The 22,859-nt window shown below is 45.7% G+C and overlaps 1 protein-coding gene across 4 annotated transcripts in view; it reads left to right on the top strand.

Annotated features, from left to right (window-relative positions):
- Positions 1–22,859, top strand: part of TMEM134 (transmembrane protein 134) — an 81,883-nt gene that overhangs the window by 18,955 nt on the left and 40,069 nt on the right. For 3 of the 4 annotated variants that reach the window (XM_077454785.1, XM_077454784.1, XM_077454782.1), the window contains exon 3: positions 14,653–14,705. The exons of the other annotated variant lie outside the window; for it this stretch is intronic. In XM_077454785.1, coding sequence (XP_077310911.1) covers positions 14,653–14,705 — 53 coding nt within the window. The remainder of the gene's footprint in view (positions 1–14,652; positions 14,706–22,859) is intronic. 4 annotated transcript variants of the gene reach the window in all.

Genomic DNA, 22,859 nt, shown 5'->3' with positions numbered 1-22,859 from the left:
CTGGTATCTGTGTGTTTCCCAGCAGGCAGCGGGGGACCTGTAGAAAGGGGCGTACCTTCTGCAGAATCTACGCTGGAAGTGGGTGCAGATACCTGTACTGTACAGGTACCTGCACCCCCCCTCCCCCCTGAAAGGTGCCAATTGTGGCGCCGGAGGGGGGGAGGGTTCCAATGAGCGGAAGGTCCACTTTAGGGTGAACCTCCGCTTTAAGTCTTGCCACAGATTCTCAATTGGATTTAGGTCTGGACTTTGACTGGGCCATTCTAACACATGAATATGCTTTTCTCTAATACATTCCATTGTAGCTCTTTGGCTGTATGTTTAGGTTAATTGTCCTGCTGGAAGGTGAACCTCTGCCCCGGTCTCAAGTCTTTTGCAGACTCTAAGCCCTTGTACACACAGTCGGACATTCCGACAACAAAATCTGTTTTGCATACACGCGGTCGGACAAAGTTGTCGAAAAATCCGATCGTACGTAATGTGATGACGTTATTTCGTTACACCGGGACTACGTTCAGGCTAGTAGCCAATAGCTTTGGTCTAGGAATTTGATCTGCGCATGCGTGGCACTTTGTCCAATTGGAATTCTCTACACACAATCGGACAATGTCCGATTGGATCATGTTGTTGGAAAGTTTTATAGCCCAGCTCTAAAACTTTGTCCGGATATTCTGATGGAGCCTCCACACACAGTCGGATTATCTAACAACACGGTCCGATCTGACATTTTCCGTCGGAATGTCTGACTGTGTGTACAAGGGCTAACAGGTTTTCTTCTAAGATTGCCCTGTATTTGGCTCCATCCATTTTCCCATCAACTCTGACCAGCTTCGCAGTCCCTGCTTAAGAAAAGCATCCCCACAACATGATGTTACCCCCACCATGTTTAACAGTGGGGATTTTGTTCTCATCTGACCGAAACACTTTCCTCCGCTTTTGCCCCCCCACATGGCTTCTCGCAAACTGCAAATGGGACTTATGGCTTTCTTTCAACCATGGCTTTCTTCTTGACACTCTTCCATAAAGGCCAGATTTGTGGACCAATAGTTGTCCTGTGGACAGATTCTTTCCCACTTTGCAGCTCCTCCAGAGTTACCATGGGCCTCTTGGCTGCTTCTCTTATTTAATGCTCTCCTTGCCCAGCCTGTCCGTTTAGGTGGAAGGCCATGTAGGAAGGTTTGCAGTTGTGCCATAATCTTTCCATTTTAGGTTGATTGAACAGTTCTCCGTAAGATGCTGGTTTTTGGGAGTCCAGACAGCAACGTTGTTTTCCTGAGAAAAAATTCAATGTATTCATGTGGGGTTGACCAGAGAGGGGATAGTAAGTCTTTTTACCTCAAGACAAGGCTGTCCATGCTGCTTGGGATTTCAGGAGGCATTGCAATCATCAGCTCAAACCGGAAGTTAAAAGTTCCATGGATTTTTGGCAGATCAACTAGTGTATTTCTGTATCTACAGCAGTTTTTTGTGGAGATATACAATGCATATGATCTCCCCCCAACATGCACTTTAAACCAGTATGTCAAAATGATGGGACATAGGACCTCTCCCACCCCCAATTTAAAAGTAATCTCGCTGCGAATCCACGCCAGAGACCATTTTTATCTGAAAGAGGACCGCCGGCCTTTTAAAAAATATATATATATATATTTGAGTTTATGGCAGCTAGCTGCTGCCATAACGGTATTTAGTGCCAAAGTACTGATGTATAACAACTGCGAGCGGTCCCTAAGTGGTTAATGGCCAGCCAACTGGGTTAGAGCATCTCCAAAACTGTCGCTCTCGTGGGATCTTCCCAGTCTGCAGCGGTCAGGACCTAACAAAAGGAGTTTGAGGAAGGAAAACCAGTGACGGGGTCATGGGCAGCCAAGGCTCACTGATGTACGTGAGGAGCGAAAGCTGTGCTGTGTAGTCCGATCCAATAGAAGAGCTACTGCAGCTCAAATTCCTGAAAAAGGTAATGCTGGTTCCAATAGGTGACCTGTATTCACAGCCAAAACCTGTAGCAAGAGATGTCATTAACCACTTACAGACCGGACCATTTTGCTGGCCAAAGACCTGGCCACTTTTTGCGATTCGGCACTGCGTCACTTTAACTGACAATTGCGCGGCCGTGCGACGTGGCTCCCAAACAAAATTACGTCTTTTTTCCCACAAATGGAGCTTTATTTTGGTGGTATTTGATCACCCCTGCATTTTTTTTTTTTTTTTTTTTTTTTTTTTTCCCGCTATAAACAAAAATAGAGCGACAATTTTGAAAAAAGCACATTATTTTTTACTTTTTGTCATAAATATCCCCCAAAAATATATAAAATTTTTTTTTTTAAAAATGTTCCCCTCAGTTTAGGCCGATACGTATTCTTCTACATATTTTTGGTAAAAAGAATCGCAATAAGCGATTATTGGTTTGCGCAAAAGTTATAGCGTTTACAAAATAGGGATAGTTTTATGGCATTTTTATTAATAATTTTTTTTTTACTAGTAATGGCGGCGATCAGGGATTTTTTTTTTTTTTTTTTTTTTTGTGACTGCGACATTGCGGCGGACACATCGGACATTTTTGGGACCATTGTCATACAGTAATAACTGCTATATAAATGCAGTGATTCCTGTGTAAATGACACTGGCAGTGAAGGGGTTAACCAGTGGGTGGCAGTGTAGGGGTGTGTTACTAACTGTGGGGGGGTTGGGCTTTCATTTAGTGAACACTGATCTCTGCTCCAATCACATGGAGCAGAGATCAGCGTTGCTAGGCAGAATGGAGAAATGCTGTTTACACGGCATTTCCTACATTCAGCCATCCCATGAAACTATCGCGGGTATGCCCGTGGCGATCGATGGCAGGGCGGCATTGAAGATTGGACATACAGTGGTGTGAAAAAGTGTTTGCCCCCTTCCTCATTTCCTGTTCCTTTGCATGTTTGTCACACTTAAGTGTTTCGGAACATCAAACCAATTTAAACAATAGTCAAGGACAACACAAGTAAACACAAAATGCAATTTGTAAATGAAGGTGTTTATTATTAAAGGTGAAAAAAAATCCAAACCATCATGGCCCTGTGTGAAAAAGTGATTGCCCCCTAAACCTAATAACTGGTTGGGCCACCCTTAGCAGCAACAACTGCAACCAAGCGTTTGCGATAACGTGCAATGAGGCTTTTACAGCGTCCTGGAGGAATTTTGGCCCACTCATCTTTGCTGAATTGTCCTAATTCAGTTACATTAGAGGGTTTTCGAGCATGAACGGCCTTTTTAAGGTCATACCACAACATCTCAATAGGATTCAGGTCAGGACTTTGGCTAGGCCACTCCAAAGTCTTCATTTTGTTTTTCTTCAGCCATTCGGTGGTGGACTTGCTGGTGTGTTTAGGATCATTGTCCTGCTGCAGAACCCAAGTTCGTTTCAGCTTGAGTACACGAACAGATGGTCGGACATTCTCCTTCAGGATCTCTTGGTAGACAGCAGAATTCATAGTTCCTTTTTATCACGGCACGTCTTCCAGGTCCTGAAGCAGCAAAACAGCCCCAGACCATCACACTACCACCACCATATTTTACTGTTGGTATAATGTTCTTTTTATGAAATGCAGTGTTCCTTCTACGCCAGATATACTTGGACACACACCTTCCAAAGAGTTCCACTTTTGTCTCATCGGTCCACAGAATGTTGTCCCAAAAGTCTTGGGGATCATCAAGATGTGTTGTGGAGAAATTGAGACGAGCTTTGATGTTCTTTTTGCTCAGCAGTGGTTTTCTCCTTGGAACTCTGCCATGCAGGCCATTTTTGCCCAGTCTTTTCCTGATGGTGGAGGCATGAACGCTGACCTTAACTGAGGCAAGTGAGGCCTGCAGTTCCTTGGACGTTGTTGTGGGGTCTTTTGTGACCTCTTGGATGAGTCGTCGCTGCGCTCTTGGGGTAATTTTGGGCGGCCGGCCACTCCTGGAAAGGTTCACCAGTGTTCCATGTCTTCGCCATTTGTGGATAATGGCTCTCACTGTGGTTCGCTGGATTCCCAAAGCTTTGGAAATGGCTTTATAACCCTTTCCAGACTGATAGATCTCAATTACTTTCTTTCTCAATTGTTCCTGAATTTCTTTGGGTCTCGGCATGATGTGTAGCTTTTAAAGCGGGATTCCACCCTAAAGTGGAACCTCCGCTGATTGGAACCCCCTCCCCCCCTCCGGTGTCACAATTGACACCTTTCAGGGGGGAGGGGGGTAGAGATACCTGTCAAAGACAGGTATTTTCACCCACTTCCGGGCATAGACTCCCACGGGAGTCTACGCCATTTCCTGCCCTGCCGCGCTGTCTGCTGGGACACACATGGGTCCCAGTGACAGCGCGGAGATCTCCTATTGCGCGGCTCGCGCATGCGCAGTAGGGAACCGGGAAGTGAAGCCGATTCGCTTTACTTCCTGATTCCCTCACCTCGAATGGCGGCGGCAGCAGCCGAGGCCCGAGCGGTCGATCGGCCTCGGCTGCCGGCATCGCTGGAACCCGGGACAGGTGAGTGTCCATTTATTAAAAGTCAGCAGCTGTAGTATTTATAGCTGCTGGCTTTTAATATTTTTTTTTTTTTTTGGGGCGGAATCCCTCTTGAGGCTGGGTTCACACCGCTGCGATGCGGGAACGCCGCGAATCCGCGGCGTTTTCCCGCATCGCATTACTCCCGCCGGCAGTTCACACTGCCCTATGCGGACGGCTGGGAGTGTCAATGATATGTTAATGACACCCCCAGATCCGTCCGCATATCGCAGTGCGATCTGCCGACTCGCACAGGAATCGGATCGCATGGTGTGAACCCCCATGCGATCCGATTCTGTTGCGGACCAAAAAAAAGGGTCCCGTGCGAGTTTGCTGCGGGAGCGATGCGAATTCAGCCATACTATCTGTATGGCTGAACTCGCATCGCTACGGAGATCGGATGTGATTTGCGGTGCGAATCACATCCGGATCTCCCCCCGCAGCAGTGTGAACCCAGCCTTAAGGATCTTCTGGTGGACCTTACTGTGTCAAGCAGCTCCTATTTAAGTGATGCCTTGATTGTGAACAGGTGTGGCAATAATCAGGCCTGGGTGTGGCTAGAGAAATTGAACTCAGGTGTGGACAACCACAGTTATAGTATGTTTTAACAAGGGGGGCAATCACTTTTTCACACAGGGCCATGATGGTTTGGATTTTTTTTTAACCTTTAATAATAAACGCCTTCATTTACAAATTGCATTTTGTGTTTACTTGTGTTGTCCTTGACTATTGTTTAAATTGGTTTGATGTTCCGAAACACTTAAGTGTGACAAACATGCAAAGGAACAGGAAATGAGGAAGGGGGCAAACACACACCACTGTACCTGTACGCCAATATGCCTGCTCGTGCCATTCTGCCGACGTACATCGGCGTGCGCCGGTCGGGAACTGGTTAAAGAGCACTATGGAAAGAAGGCAAGCTGTGGGGGCAGTTTACAGTATAAACCCTCTAAAATATTATCAAAGGCAACTTCTGTAACTTGCAAGAAATGAGAATTAATAGGAGACCTTTATTCTAATTTACAAATGATAGAAAGTACTGGAAGACAAATGGCTTTGTCTGTTGGTGAAGGGACATAGAAGATCTGGATGCTACCCTAAACTGTCTGCCTATCGCCTACTTTATTAGCTGTTAGACGATCCCTGAAAACCCTTCTCTTCAGAGAAGCCTACCCTACCCACACATAACTGTATTTTCATTTTCTCCATCCACTCATCCCCCACAGGTATTACCTTTTTTGTTTCAACTTGACCCTCTCTTCTAGATTGTAAGCTCTAACATGCAGGGCCCTCTAGTGCCTCCTGTATTGATTTGTATTGTAAGTGTACTGTCTGCCCTCATGTTGTAAAGCACTGCGCAAACTGTTGGCGCTATATAAATCCTGTATTATAATAATAATGACTGGATACAGGCTCTGGAAACATTACCCAAGATGTCCTTCTCTCCCTCCCAAAGGCTATCTCCGCTTTTATTTAACATAGGGCTCATTATACCCCACATAAATTCCATGCTTGGGCAAAATGCAGAACACCATTATGCTCTCAATTTACTGGATCTTTTATCCACCTGCTTTGTCGATGTCCAAAGCTTCATTGGTGGGGGGGGGGGGGGGGGGGAGAGAATATTTAAAACCTTAAATCTATTATGTGCCACTGAGTTATCGGGGGGCGCCTAAACTTGCATTATTGGGAATAATCCCTGATGGAGCATTACCAGTAGAGATGCACACTATGTGGATAAGATCCCTATATTTAGCACGTATAGTTATTTTTACAAAAAAAGCATCCCCTGTCCCTCCAACCTATAATCAATGGGGTGAGAAACGTAATTACTTGAGAAAAATAAACATAGAGGTGGGCCCCAAAAGTTTTACGATATGGTCATGCTGGATGGAATCTAGTAATTTACTATATGATGGTCTACCCAGTGGAGAGGAGTGGGGGGGGGAGAAGAAATAAATAAGATTCTGCCTAGAGAAGGTGGCCATAAACAGATGTTTGAAATCAGGGGGGAACAATTTAATATGTAAACTGTATATATGTTGCCATGCAAAGCTATGTTTGACTTGCTATATGTTAAGCTATTTTAATCCGAGAGGTGCTATATTTGTTTGTTTTTGTGTTTTTTGTTTTTTTTGTTTTGCTATAGCTTGGATTAATTTGACATCTCAGTAATTGGAAATACATTACAATGTGTGTGGGTTTTTTTTTTTGTTTTTTTTTTTATTATTATTATTTTTTTTAGTTAAATGTGGTTATACAATGTTTAATAACAGAAATAAAATAAAAAAAGAAACCCATACAAGAATGTGGTCTGTGCAGAAAAGGCAACTCTTCTTTCATGCGTAAATAAGTTTGAGCCTATCGCTGACTACCCAAGGATTTGGGAAGGTCTTGAGGCAACCATGGAAGGCTCCCATGAGTTCTCTGTTCCAGGGGCGTAAGTAGAAATCACAGGGCCCCATAGCAAAATGTTTTATGGGGCCCCTCCCCTTCACCCAGGATCCAGAGCCTAGTCTTGGGAGGGGCATTGGCATAAAATGTTTTTTTGGGGGGCAATGGCTGATGTTGAGCACTCAGACTCCTGGTGCCCTCTTAGTGATTGATAGAGGCGACTGCTGTGGCATTGTGGGACTGAACTGATAGGACAGCCTTGTAGCCTGTCTGTCCAGGTCTTCAGGGCCAAATGGACTCCCTGAAGTTCCAGAATGTTGATGGGTAAAGACCCTTTGGTTCTGGGCCATTTGCCTTGGATCAAAGCTGCTTCCAGAACTGCTCCCCAGTCTGAGAGGCTGGCATCTGTATTTACGACTTTACAAAAAAAAATGGAACAAAGGGTTTTCCGTTCTGTAGATACTGGTCTAGTAACCACCAATTGAGGCTCTGGTGCACTGATAGTAACAGGTGCATTGGAAGAGCCAAGGCTTGAACTCCTTCTTCTTTTTTTTTTTTTTTTTTTGTTCCAGGCAGACAGAATGCTGTTCTTGAGTGGAACTGGGCATAACTGGGCGTAAGGAACAGCCTCGAATGAGGCTACCATCTTCCCCAATAATCTAATACAGAGACAAATGGAAGGATTTTTCCTGGCCTTGACTTTTCGGACCAAATCCTTTTTATGGATTTGGCTTTTGCCTTGGGCAAGAATACCCTGCTTTGGACTGTCTATGACCATGCATAAATATTCCAGCCTTCTTAGGGGCTGTAATAGTGATTTTTTCCAGGTTGAGGACCCAGCCTAGGTACTCAAAGTATCTTACTGTGCTGAGCACATTGTGCTTCAAGCGTGCCATGGACTATTCTACCAGTAGTAGATCATCTAGATAAGTGGTTACTGCTTATGCCCCAATCCCTTCGTTTTGCCAGGGGCGGATCTTGAACCTTTGTAAATACTTGCGGCGCTGTAGCTAGACCGAAAAGGAGGGACACAAATTGGAAATGGCACTGCTCTACCGCAAACCTTAAGAACTTCTGGTGAGTGGGAAAAATTGCCACATGTACAGTGCCTTGTGAAAGTATTCGGCCCCCTTGAACTTTTCAACCTTTTGCCACATTTCAGGCTTCAAACATTAGGGCCGGTTCACACTGCAGGCGAGGCGACTCCGACTTGCCTCGCCGCGACCTGCAGCGGCCTCGGCGGCGACTTGCAAATGACTTCTGTATAGAAGTCAATGCAAGTCGCCCCGAGGTCGCCCAAAAGTAGTACAGGAACCTTTTTTTCTGAGTCGGAGCGACTCGAGTCGCTCCTCTCAGAACGGTTCCATTGTACAGAACGGGGGCGACTTGCGAGAGCGAGGCAAGTCGTGTCGCCTCGCATCACCCGCTGTGTGAACCGGCTCTAAAGATATATACATTTTTTATTTTTTGTGAAGAATCACCAACAAGTGGGACACAATTGTGAAGTGGAACGAAATCTATTGGATATTTTACACTTTTTTTTTAGCAAATAAAAAACTGAAAAGTGGTGCGTGCAAAATTATTCGACTCCTTTACTTTCAGTGCAGCAAACTCACTCCAGAAGTTCAGCGAGGATCTCTGAATGATCCAATGTTGTCCTAAATGACTGATGGTGATAAATAGAATCCACCTGTGTGTAATCAAGTCTCTGTATAAATACACCTGCTCTGTGATAGTCTCAGGGTTCTGTTGAAAGCGCAGAGAGCATCATGAAGACTAAGGAACACACCAGGCAGGTCCGTAATACTGTTGGAGAAGTTTAAAGCCGGATTTGGATACAAAAAGATTTCCCAAGCTTTAAAACATCCCAAGGAGCACTGTGCAAGCGATCATTTTGAAATGGAAGGAGTATCAGACCACTGCAAATCTACAAAGACCTGGCCGTCCCTCTAAACTTTCAGCTCAGACAAGGAGAAAACTGATCAGAGATGCAGCCAAGTGGCCCATGATCACTCTGGATGTACTGCAGAGAACTACAGCTGAGGTGGGAGAGTCTGTCCATAGGACAACAATCAGTCGTACACTGCACAAATCTGGCCTTTATGGAAGAGTGGCAAGAAGAGAGCCATTTCTCAAAGATATCCATAAAAAGTCTCGTCTAAAGTTTGCCACAAGCCACCTGGGAGACACGCCAAACATGTGGAAGAAGGTGCTCTGGTCAGATGAAACCAAAATCGAACTTTTTGCCCACAATGCAAAACGATATGTTTGGCGTAAAAGCAACACAGCTCATCACCCTCAACACACCATCCCCACTGTCAAACATGGTGGTGGCAGCATCATGGTTTGGGCCTGCTTTTCTTCAGCAGGGACAGGGAAGATGGTTAAAATTGAGGGGAAGATGGATGCAGCCAAATACAGGACCATTCTTGATAAAAACCTATTGGAGTCTGCAAAAGACCTGAAACTGGGACGGAGATTTATCTTCCAACAAGACAATGATCCCAAACATACAGCAAAATCTACAAAGGAATGGTTCACAAATAAACGTATCCAGGTGTTAGAATGGCCAAGTCAAAGTCCAGACCTGAATCCAATCGAGAATCTGTGGAAAGAGTTGAAAACTGCTGTTCACAAACGCTCTACATCCAACCTCACTGAGCTCGAGCTGTTTTTCAAGGAAGAATGGGCAAGAATTTCAGTCTCTCGATGTGCAAAACTGATAGAGACATACCCCAAGCGACTTGCAGCTGTAATTGCAGCAAAAGGTGGCTCTACAAAGTATTAACGCAAGGGGGCCGAATAATTTTGCATGCCCCACTTTTCATTTATTAGTTTAAAAAAGTTTCAAAAATCCAATAGATTTCGTTCTACTTCACAATTGTGTCCCACTTGTTGGTGATTCTTCACAAAAAATAAAAATTTTATATCTTTATGTTTGAAGCTTGAAATGTGGCAAAAGGTTGAAAAGTTCAAGGGGGCCGAATACTTAAGCAAGGCACTGTAGATATGCATCTTTAATGTCTATTGATGCCAGGAATTCTCCCCCCTGAAGGGTGGAAACTACTGAGCGCATAGACTCCATGCAGAATGAGTGAATGTTTTAAGAATTGATTTAGGTCCTTCAGATCCAGAATGGGTCTGACATCTGCATTTGGCTTCAGGACTGTAAAGAAGTTTGAGTAAAACCCTGAGCCTTGCTCCTCTGGAGCCACCTCTATGATCACCCCTTGAGATAATAAGCGATCCAAAGCCAAAAACAAGCGTCTCCTTTTCTCTGGGTCCTTGGGAACACTTGACCAAAGAAGACAGGATGGTGTAAATTTCCAAAATTCCAGCTTGTACCCAAGAAATACAGTGGAGGATACCCATTTTGTCCTGAACCTCTTTCTGCCAAATGCCCGCAAGGGGCACCCCTTCACAGGGAGGTTTTGGGATTCTGTTTAGCAGATCTTTGACCCCAAGGCTTCTTTTGCCCATGGTTCTGGCCTTGGACCTTTCCTCCTTGAACTGGACTGGGAAGGCGGTTGCCACTGCCTAGAAGCTGAAGTAATCGAGGCTGGGGAAAGCATGTTTAAAAGAAGGACGTTTTATCTTTTTAGCCAGCCATAAAGGTGGTCTTGCCACCGGAAATCTTCCATCGGATATATTTATCCAGATCATCACCAAACAAAAGTTCCCCATGAAACTGGAAACCCAGCTAAATATCTCTTGCATGAGGCTTCAGCCGCCCAATGTTTAAGCCAAAGGGACCTACGCATGTGTACCAGCAGGAGTGTAAGGTGGGATGCTTGCTGGATAGCATCTACTGCAAAAAATACGGCCCTCAGAAGAGCTGCATAGTCTTGAACTTGCTCAACAGGAAGAAAATTAACTATCTGCTTCTTCAAATAATGACACATACTAACTGCTTCAACCGCAGGTTGGACCACAGCGCCAGCCAAGGCAAAAGAGGATTTAAGTAATGATTCCAGCTTCTTGTCAGTTGGATCTTTAAACCCCTGAACATTGTCCACATCTATTGCTGGCACACTCCATTTCTTGCTTAATTTTTCCTCCACTGGGTAGAGCAGGGAGTATTTCCTAGGAGGAGAAAATTATTTATCTGGATGAACCCAGCCATCATACATTAGCTTTTCCATTAATGGATGGATAGAAAAGGAAAATGCAGCCTGTGGAGACTTCCGAGACCCCAAGGATGAAACGGGGGACATTGCTGGTTCAGTACAGGGCAAATTATATATGGTATGCACCATCTCTGTATTATAATGCACCTGTAGCTTGACAGCCTGCGAGGTAGAAGAGCTCATCCCCCGATTCGTCCGACTGCTCGTGATCCTTGTCCCCAGACAGTGTTGTCATTGGAACCCAGAGCAAAGGAAGGAGACCTACCCCATTTTCTGCTATCTCCTAAGGATGCTGTGATAAAAGCGGTAATCCTTTGTTCTAAACCACCCAATGCTGCCTCCATAGCATATTCGGGGACATATGCAGGGGCTACAATATTGGCAGAGGCAACAATGCCTGACAACGGTGATGGCTCACTCTGCGTGGCTGCCTCCAGTCTCTTGGGGGTGATGTTACCCTGCAGGCACGTCTAGAGTCCCCAGACCCTGAGGGTGATGTCTTGGTGCTCTCTTTACCTGCCCCTGAAATGCTTTTGCAGGGAGACCTAATCCTAAGCTAACAAAGCAGAGGTGCTAAAATCAATTGCATACACTGTGCCTAGCTTGCAATAGTAGTGTTTGCTTAGACTACACAATCTGATGCTGAGTAGGCGTGCCTGTATCCGATCCACATGAGATACTTGCAGATCTCCTGGTGACCTGGGCTCTTTAAAACAAGCTTCTCGCGCCTGCGCAGTGAATCCCGGCTCGTGCAACCACGCCCCCACCTTCCCCACCGTATTTGACGTAAATGCATGCCCCCTGTGTGCGCTCACACCAGTATGGCAGTGGCCAGGGGTGGGGAGAGGAAAAGACCGGGAGGCTATGAGGGATCCTAAGACTGTGTGGGATCCCCTTTTATCATTTAAGTGGCAGAGCCTGCAGCATAGGAGGTGAGCGACTGACAGAGCGGCTTCACTGAGCTGTATTTCCTTGAAGCATGCAAGTAACACCAGGTATGCCTCGTACTCCCTCTAGTGGCGGAAACCAGGTAAGACATGCAACAACTCAAAAAAGCTAATCCTTAAAGTGTTCACCTAGGATTGCTTTACTTGCCTTGTCCCTGCCACAGGATACTGCTGAGAATAGCCAGACCCAACCTTCACCCATCACGGCGGGTAGTGTTGTGCAAATGTTCTGGGTTCCTACTTGCAGGAGCCTCTTCCCTGGACCTGTAGAAGACTCTGCCAGAAAAACTTTGCACGTTTTACAATATGTGTGCTCAAAAGCACTGGATCCCAGAGCCCAGTCCTCGGTCCTCCTACAGGCAAAACCTTGTTTGTTCTTCCACGAGGCCCAGGTACCAGCCATCTTGGGCGATATAAATTGGTCCAAGGTATGGATCTGGTTGATGGTCCCTGCGGGGTTCTAGGAGCTACACAAACAGAGCTTTTTCTTCTAAGCACATCTTGCGTCGTGACCAAACACCTTAGACACTGGCAAAAAAGCTGAGGTACTCTCCATGTGGGAGGGGTTATATAGGGGAGGAACTCTCCTTACAATTAGGATTGCCAGTGTCCAACACCTGAAGGTGATTATTTTAACCTATTGTTTAATGAATAGAGCTCTGTGTCCCACGATGTATGAACAAGAAAAATAGTTTCTATCTATTTGAGGACATTAGATCCAAGGCTCATGTTGGGAAGGACAGCTATCATCATAAAGGCCACCACTCTACCCAGTCAAATGCTTTTGACTGCCATGGTTAAAAAAAAATCTTAGGGACCATTGAATATGTTCCCAATGGATAATGTTTAAAGCTCTCATTTGTGTTGTCCATTGCTTCTTGTAGTGTAGTGAAGCCCACCGAATCCTGTAGGGAATAAAGAGTAGACCAACTTTTGTTTTTTTATTTGTTTTAGAAATGGGTTGAAAGTTGACACATTGGGTTTACCCTCTCAGTATCCGTAATTGTAGCTTGCAAAGTATTGTGGACATTCCAAATCCAGTATAGCATTAAAACTGACAAAAGGAGTAGTAAGCGTGTCTGCAAATGTCTTCTAAATTAAGCAAATGGCAAAGCTATTTGGACCCAGGGCCTTACAGTATGTGGTTTGAAACCTGTCGGAGTACAATTTGGCCCTTTTATGAAAGTCTCTTAAATCTTTGAGTGCCCATATTTTTTCAACACATCAGGTTCAGGGACATGTTCGCTTGCTGTCTAATAAATACTACTCGCTTTCAGATGCCATTGTAAAAATCAACGTTATTCACTTTACCTATCACTGGTCATAATGTTATGGTTGATCATTGTATATCTTTACAACCATATGAAAAAGGGAGGACATTTACAACCTTCTGAAACTACACATCAATATTGAGAACACCAGACCCTAGATATATGTGGTTTGAAATCAGACCTGTTCCACCTGCTTACTTCATAAGGAGGTTCTAATCATTGACAGCTGATCTGGAACAACCAGTTCTAGCGTCCATAGATTTAAAGTGGTGGTTAATGTAGTTATGTACTTTTTGTGACAAAGCTACATTTTAATTGAGATTAAAGAACAAGTACACCATGTAAATGTAGTGTATGTGTCATTTGTTGAAGGGTATAACATTTATCAGCAGGTGACAGCGTCTAGCGGGATCCTTCATGCGTCTCCTGCCCTCCTCCTCCTCCCGTCCTCTCCTCCTGATAGGTGTCCAATAGCGGCACCTGTCATTTCAGCCAATTGGGAGACATGTAACAGACCCCAGCACCTGATTGGTTGAGAGTGGCGGTTCAGTGTTAGGAAAGTGAATATTCATTATTTATTCGCTTTCCTAACACAGCTGAGTGAACTGTGAGCGCCAAGCATGACGTCGATTAGCGCCTATGGCTCTAATCAGGTGCTTCAAATACCCTGCCAATTTAATTCGGGCGCCGGACACATGAATACGGGGTGGCAGCGGCGGCCATGGGTAGATTTGTGCAATGCATGAATCTATCCATTGGGCATAGTTGGGGTGGCTTGAGAGAGGGCGGTGCCTGTGCACCCTTATGGGGATGGATGCACTGCCACTGGAAGGCACGGTTCGAATGACACTCTGTTTTCCTGTGCAAATATGTTGGAAGTCACCAGTTTCCATGGGTTGTAATTCCTTTTCACATGATTGTATATGCTGTAGATCTAAGACGTCAGTTTTCATTCAAGGTAACCCTTTTTGTTTTTTTAATTTTTTTTTTTGTTGTTAATATCCTTAGTGTGATGTGGGTTCTTTAAGTAAAATCACATCATCCTGTTCATTTTTTTTGGTCCTGCTCTTTTATAAACAAAACAGATTTCCATCCTTTAGTGAGTCAACATGACAGAATGATTTAAATGCCATATCTGAAAAGTTAACTTGCACCTTTTGTAGGAGTTGTGCCACTCACTCCTCCACTGTTGAGTCATAATACTTCCTCACTGAAAACTGCATGTTCTCTGCATTCTTTCTAACGATTAAAGCTGCAAATATGCGCTAATTCTTGACCCATTTCTCATGATTTCCCTCCCTGCTTTCAACAAAAGAAACATCGCTTTAGTTATGTTCTCTGCTGACGTATGTACAAAACTTTTTTTTTTTTTTTTCCCCTCTTCCTAGAACTTGGAAAATGATGAAGAAACAGAACATGTTAAAATTAAAACTGTAGATAGGTAAGTCATACATGTTCGTTATATCCCTTGTGTTTTCCTTATACATGTATTTTTTACAATGGAGAACTTGCTTACTTGTCAGTTCTACTGTCTTTGGATTGCTATTTGTAACCGGTTTATTTTTTATCCATTTTGTAAAATTTTCAATAAAAACGATTGAAAGAGAGAGGGTAAGGAATGGGTTGAAATGAATCTCAGTCAAAAAGATAAGATCACCATTTTTAAAAACCTCTTTATACTGTACTGTGTACCCCCCAAAAAATGTGCATGGTCTCATTACAGAAGTTCTCCCTGTGTCCTGGAATGGCCTAAATGCCTTCCCCTCCAGTTCTCAGACTTTTTTGAGAAAATGTGTAAACCGGTTGGCATTTTTAAATCGCAGAGGCACCCATTAAGATGTGCAGTGTGTCTAGAGTAGGGCTGCAACTAACGATTATTTTCATAATCGATTAATCGGCCGATAATTTTTTCGATTAATCGGCTAAAAAAAATGAAAAAGGGGAGAAATATATATATACCCCCAGTATAGAGGACACATTCCTCCCCTCTCACATGGTGTCACTGCCCCACCTCCTCACAGTGCTCCCCTCCCTCCCTCCGGTGTCTCGGGTTTTCTCACCCCTTCATGGTGACAGCGGCTCCTCCTCGGTGTGCCGGGGTGGTGTGGGGCGGAGTCTCGGTCCGGACCCGCCACACGTGACTCGGCTGACTCCTCCGAATGGAGCGAAGGGCACCCCGAAGCCGGGAGATGGATACACGCATGTGCAGAGCACAACCTCCAATCACGGCAGCGCTGGAAAGCGGCCCGGCGAGGGCTTGCCGCACCTGCGGCGGGTCTATCGGAAGGCTGCTGGGTAGAGGGGGGAGGAGGAGCCGAAAGCAGCGCAGGCGCGTTGCTGGCGGGATGTCAGCTGGGCGGAGAATTCAAGCAGGCGTAGCTGCGTGCTCATGGACGTGGTGCATGCGTAGGACACGGGAGGATACACAGGATTCTAACGGACCGGCATGGGGGAAGGTGCAGACTAGGGGTGCAACGGATCAAAAAACTCACGGATCAGATCGTTTCTCGGATCAAAGTCACGGATCGGATACATTTTCAGATCAGCAAAAAAAATAACACTATCCTCGCCCCACACAGCCACATTATTTAAATAAAATGTATAAAACTATCTCCCCCCAATAAAATGCAGCTTATTACAAGCATAAAAACATAGTCAGCATATCACTGATGATTTGCGCCAAGCTCACCACCGATCAAAGTTCCTCCAAACAGACCGCCGTGATGAGTCCCAGGATGCCTATTGGCGCAAATCGTCAGTGATATGCTATGTTTTTATGCTTGTAATAAGCTGCCTTTTATTGGGGAGGAGAGATAGTGTTGTACCTTTTTATTTAAATCAACAATGTGGTGGCTGTGCCCAGCAAGTGGAAAGGCTTAGATAGTAGTTAGTTATTAGGTTAGATTAGGTAATAAATGTAGTGGTACCTGCATAAAAGAAGTTTTGAATGAGGGCAGGCAAGGCATCCAGCGTGACTCCTCCAGAATTCCTTCACTTGGGCCGACACAGGCTGAACAACGCGCTGGGGGTGACGTCAGCGCGCAGCTCGCGGCCGCCGGGTGTACAAAGATGGCCGCCAGCTCCGGAGCTAGGCCGAAGCCGCGGCCTTTCCTAAGGCCGCAGCCTGCTCCGCGGATCGCATGGTGCGGACCAACTAATCAATGATGAAAATCGTTGACAACGTTTTTTGAGGGGTATTTTATCACCTCCTGCGTTTGTGCGTTTTTTTTTTGTGCTATAAACAAAGTGCAACAATTTAGAAAAATTTTCTGTTTTTTTTTATTTATTTTTTATTTTTTTTTGCTAAAATACATATCCAATAAAAAAAAAAATACTTCATCTATTTAAGTCAATATGTATTCTGCTACATATTTGGATTTTTTATTTTTTTTTACCAAAAATAAGTGTATATTTAATTGGTTTGTGCAAAATGTCTGCAGGTAGTGTCTACAAATGATGGGGTGTGTGGTGTTGGTTTTTTTTATTTAATTTTTTTGTTTTTTTTTAAACTAGTAATGGCAGCGATGAGCAAATCTTAGCGGGCTTGAGGCAGACAAATGGGATAACTATCTGACACTTTTTTGGGGACCAGTGACACTAATACAGTGATCAGTGCTAAAAATATGCATGGTTACTGTACTAATGACACTCACAGGGAAGGGGTTAACAGCAGGGGCAATCAAAGGCTAAGTGTGTCCCTAGGGATTGCTCTGATTGGGAGAACAGATCTTGTGTTTCTGCTGAGCAGGAACACAAGATCCCTGTTCTCCCCTGCCAGAACAGCGACCTGTCTTGTTTACATAGGCAAATTGCAATTCTGCCTCTCTGGGGAACAATTGTGAGTGGCCGACCACTGATTGTCCCCCTCTGTCCAATCAGCGCGGTCCCCCAGAGGCTACTTCACGAAGCAACGTACAGCACGCTGCTCCCTGGGATTCGTGTCGAACCATGGCTAGCAGCACACTTTGTGGGCTGATTTCCCAAACAATCACCATTGTACACGCCAGGTGCCAGGATTTAGGCACCATTGCACGTGAGTGTCTTTTTTTTTTTTTTTTTTTTTTTTTTTTTTTAAACTGGTTTTATCAATGAACTTTTCTACGGCATTGTGGAATGAGGATTCTTTTTATCATTCCTTTTTCATATATATGAGCCAACTTACTCCAAGAGGTGCCAACACGGATCTCTCCAGGCGTCTCCCCACATGCCTGAACAACTATACTAGAGATAGTTGGTCAACTCCTTGGGGGAGTGGCCACCCGGTCTGAATACATCTATGTGGGGCACCCAGTCTGAACACCTTGGAACACAAATTTACTATTGAGCACGAGCACTTTCTACATCACCATATTGGAACTTTATAAGATTTCATATATTGTATACACCTAGTGCAGTGGAATGTTTCCTTTTGTACAGGTACTTCGTTTCGCACAGCCGGACTGCCTTGTTGCCGTAAATGTGCAGAAGGCAGTTCGTAAGTGGTTAAACTGAGGATGTGATAAGTATGAGTCACGAAGCACACCATTGGTGAAATAAAGTAACTTGATAGTCAAATACAATGACACCGATCCATCTCCAGACACTCCCCACCACAGATCCCAATGGGAGCCTCTGCTGTTTGAATAACCAACTGTTTTTTACTTTTGCTCAAACAAGCATACAATACTATCCCTCTGATGGCCCCTTTGGGGACCTAGGCTGGGACCTGGATCCCCAGGGCATAGCGAGCAAACAACTCTGCATTTGGTAGACAGGATTCTTCTTCCGTTGCACCTCATCCAGTAGGGTTACTGCAACCTCACCAAAGTCACTATGATCAGTATTCTTATCTAAACTATTTTTGAAGCTATGTATGTGTGTAACATGGGTCCTCTGTCCTTGGCCTTGACCTCCTCAGGGGGCTTGACCCCTCTGACACACACGGCTGAGTATAAAAGCAAGCAAACACAGAAAGTAATACCTTTCAACCAATAATAGTACTAGTCTCTTTAAAGCAGGCACCAAAGCAGTTATCAAAGGTAAACCTAATGTATTACTGTTGATATAAAGTTGATTTCCCACCCCCCACGCAAATACAAAACAAGTTGCCAAATGTGATAAGTTTGGCATGTACAGTGCCTTGCAAAAGTATTCGGCCCCCTTGAACTTTTCAACCTTTTGCCACATTTCAGGCTTCAAACGTAAAGATATAAATTTTTTATTTTTTGTGAAGAATCACCAACAAGTGGGACATAATTGTGAAGTGGAACGAAATCTATTGGATTTTTGAAACTTTTTTTAACTAATAAAAAAATGAAAAGTGGGGCGTGCAAAATTATTCGGCCCCCTTGCGTTAATACTTTGTAGAGCCACCTTTTGCTGCGATTACAGCTGCAAGTCGCTTGGGATATGTCTCTATCAGTTTTGCACATCGAGAGACTGAAATTATTGCCCATTCTTCCTTGCAAAACAGCTTGAGCTCAGTGAGGTTGGATGGAGAGCGTTTGTGAACAGCAGTTTTCAGCTCTTTCCACAGATTCTCGATTGGATTCAGGTCTGGACTTTGACTTGGCCATTCTAACACCTGGATACGTTTATTTGTGAACCATTCCTTTGTAGATTTTGCTGTATGTTTGGGATCATTGTCTTGTTGGAAGATAAATCTCCGTCCCAGTTTCAGGTCTTTTGCAGACTCCAACAGGTTTTCATCCAGAATGGTCCTGTATTTGGCTGCATCCATCTTCCCCTCAATTTTAACAATCTTCCCTGTCCCTGCTGAAGAAAGCAGGCCCAAACCATGATGCTGCCACCACCATGTTTGGCGTAAAAGCAACACAGCTCATCACCCTCAACACACCATCCCCACTGTCAAACATATCGTTTTGCATTGTGGGCAAAAAGTTCGATTTTGGTTTCATCTGACCAGAGCACCTTCTTCCACATGTTTGGTGTGTCTCCCAGGTGGCTTGTGGCAAACTTTAGACGAGACTTTTTATGGATATCTTTGAGAAATGGCTTTCTTCTTGCCACTCTTCTATAAAGGCCAGATTTGTGCAGTGTACGACTGATTGTTGTCCTATGGACAGACTCTCCCACCTCAGCTGTAGTTCTCTGCAGTTCATCCAGAGTGATCATGGGCCTCTTGGCTGCATCTCTGATCAGTCTTCTCCTAGTCTGAGCTGAAAGTTTAGAGGGACAGCCAGGTCTTGGTAGATTTGCAGTGGTCTGATACTCCCGTTTCAAAATGATCACTTGCACAGTGCTCCTTGGGATGTTTTAAAGCTTGGGAAATCTTTTTGTATCCAAATCCGGCTTTAAACTTCTCCACAACAGTATTACGGACCTGCCTGGTGTGTTCCTTGGTCTTCATGATGCTCTATGCGCTTTCAACAGAACCCTGAGACTATCACAGAGCAGGTGCATTTATACAGAGACTTGATTACACACAGGTGGATTCTATTTATCACCATCAGTCATTTAGGACAACATTGGATCATTCAGAGATCCTCGCTGAACTTCTTTAGTGAGTTTGCTGCACTGAAAGTAAAGGGGCCGAATCATTTTGCACGCACCACTTTTCAGTTTTTTATTTGCTAAAAAAGTTTAAAATATCCAATAGATTTCATTCCACTTCACAATTGTGTCCCACTTGTTGGTGATTCTTCACAAAAAAATAAAATTTTTATATCTTTGTTTGAAGCCTGAAATGTGGCAAAAGGTTGAAAAGTTCAAGGGGGCTGAATACATTCGCAAGGCTCTGTAGACTGACCTAAGAGTAAGAGCCAAGCTTAAATGGCATGTAATGGTGGCCTGGCGATGCACTAGAGCGGACGTGTGCTCTGTGAGCTCCGGGGCCGACACCGCTAAAATATCCAAATTATCCCTCATCCTTCTCGCCTGACGATGGGCTGGCGAACGGGCAAGTCTCTGCCCAAGAAAGGTGCCTCCACGGGGTCGATTAAGCGGTTCCTCTCCGTGGAACCTGAAGATGCGGAGGGGCAGGATGACCTAGGCCGCTCGCCGCGCTGTGGAGTAGACCTCGCCTCCCGCGATAGGCCGGAACGGAGACTGCGCTCGCCTGAGTCTTCTGCGGACTCGGGCGATGAAGAGGACCTACCTAATTCTGCCGGCGCGGCGACGAAGGTGAGCGGCCTACCTACCACCTCTGACCTGGCCTCTATGCTGCTAAACCTGGAGCGGGTCATTAAGAAGGAGGTCTCCGCAGTCCGATCGGACCTGTCTCAAGTGTTGTTGCGAGTCGAAGAATCGGAACAACGTCTAGATCGACATGCGAACACTATTCGGTCTTTGCAGGCGACTACACGTCAACTTGCCATTGCTCATCGAACGACCGTTTACAAGCTCGAAGACCAAGAGAATCGCAACAGACGCAATAACGTTCGGATTCGGGGTCTCCCCGAAGCTACTGGGGATGACGACCTCTTACCGTCCGTCAGAGGCATTTTTAACAGCCTTCTTGGCCGAGCAGCAGATGCCCCCTTAAAGATTGATCGGGTGCATAGAGCTCTTCGACCCCGCAATCTCACCACGGACATCCCACGGGACGTCCTATGCCGGGTCCACCATTACCCCGAGAAGGAGCTGATCATGCAGAAGGCCAGGGGCGCCACACCATTTGACTTTGATGGGGCGATGTTATCCTCCTTCCCAGATTTGGCGAGGGAAACCTTGGATAGACGCAGAGCCCTGCGTCCCCTCACGGAACTGCTTCGGGCGGCGTCCATTAAATATAAGTGGGGCTTCCCTGCGGCCCTGATTGCTTCTAAGGATGGCAAAACCGCGATACTTCGCTTCCCAGAAGATCTGCCCAGATTCTGCAACGATATGAATGTCACTGTCCCAGAGCTACCTGGCTGGCAGGATGGCATCCTGCCTATACCCAATGGGGCCGACCAGGGATGGCAGAAAGTGGGCCGTGCCCGTCGCACCTCTGCCCAGGATCACCGCCCTTGAAACAGCGAAATGCCCTGCCGCTTGCTTTCCCGCACTGGATTATGAGCTGCAATCGCAGGGAGTACCGCATTACTGAGGTTGTGAGGTCTTCCCTACCCTGGTTGTGCATAGACAAGGACCGTTTCTGGCGGCTGCTGGACCTTGCTAGGTTATGGGTAGGACGTTGATTGCTGTGCCGTCTACACCTTTGTGCCTCACTGGGGGCCCCTACCCGAGGGTGGACATTGCTATCTTTTTGTTCTGGGTCCTCTGACTTTGTTGTGCATATGTTTTATTAAATGTCGTTTTACTTTTTCTTTTCCCTCCCCTTGTTTCTTGCACTTGGTTGGATTGCGGTTTCCCCCTGCATGCTTTACCGCCCTAGTTCCGTATTCTCTTATACAGGCGTTCTACTGTTATACATACTGGATGATGTGAGTTATCTGTTGTGGTGTCGGCACTGGGCAGTGCTTCAGACCCCCATGGTGTGGTTTGCGCCCAGTTGCCTGAGTCCCGTCCCCCCCTTTTTGAGCGGGGGCTGCCCGGCGCGGGGCCCTGGTGTCCTTGCCCCTTTTAGGGTGGGAGGCGCGGGGGCCCTGTGGCGGACATGTGGCCCGCTCTCGCACAGCATGATTATGCGTGCACCACTAGCTGTTGTCAGACAGCATTTTTTCTGGTATATTTTGTTTTTCCCACTACTGTGTGGTCTTTTCTCTTTCTGTTCCTTTTTCTTATTCTTCTCTTCTCCCTCCCCCCTCCCTTGGCTCCTTCCTACACCTTCCTCGGCCCTCTCCCCCCCCCCCATTTAGCGGTGGTCCGCCTCTGTATTGTACTGGTTATGTGTTGGTGTTCGCGGTTCCTCCTCCTGAGACCTCATGGCCACGGTGAACTTTGTATCTTAACGTAAGGGGCCTCCATGACCCGGGGAGAAGAGACACAATTTATATAGAGAGCTGGGTCGTTTGCGGGGGGACGTGGTCTTCCTCCAGGAGACCCACCTCACACATTCGACCCTAGTCAGACTACACTCCCCGAAGTACCCCACGTGGTACTACAGCCTCTCCGACATTCCTAAAGCAAAGGGTGTGGCCATTGGGATTCGTGGGGGAACCGCGTTCACGCTTGAAGATATGCTGAGTGATCCTGCGGGACTCTTTCTGTTTCTCCGGGGCACCCTGGGCAGCATGCCGTGTACCCTAGCTACCTTGTATTCCCCTAACAAGAATCAAGCGAGTTTTCTTGCCTCCACACTCAACTCCTTGCGGAGTTTTGCCCGTGGATGCATCCTACTAGCGGGCGACTTTAATGTTCCGCTGGAACCTACTTTGGACACCTCTAGGGGTGGCTCCTCTTTGTCCGGCAGAGGATTGAGGTTTATACGCTCACGACTCCATGACCTGCAGTTGATGGATGTCTGGAGAATCGCTCATCCACGGGAAAGGGACTTTACCTACTATTCTTCCGTACACCAAACGTATTCCAGAATTGATCTGTGTTTTCATTGATCATCAACACCTACCGCTCATAGTGAAGTCAAGCATTGACTCCTCTCCCCTGTCAGATCACGCACCCATCTCGTTAACTATCAAAGTAGAGTCCATACCCCTGAAATCCACTAATTGGAAATTGAATGAGGACCTGATAGCCGAGGAGGCAGATAAAA

The sequence above is a fragment of the Lithobates pipiens genome, unplaced genomic scaffold (assembly GCF_037356315.1).
Source record: "Lithobates pipiens isolate NorthernLeopardFrog02 unplaced genomic scaffold, aLitPip1_a1.2 Scaffold_25, whole genome shotgun sequence".
Taxonomy (NCBI): domain Eukaryota; kingdom Metazoa; phylum Chordata; class Amphibia; order Anura; family Ranidae; genus Lithobates; species Lithobates pipiens.
Note: the sequence above shows the minus strand (reverse complement) of the source record. Positions and strands in the feature narration are given on the sequence as shown.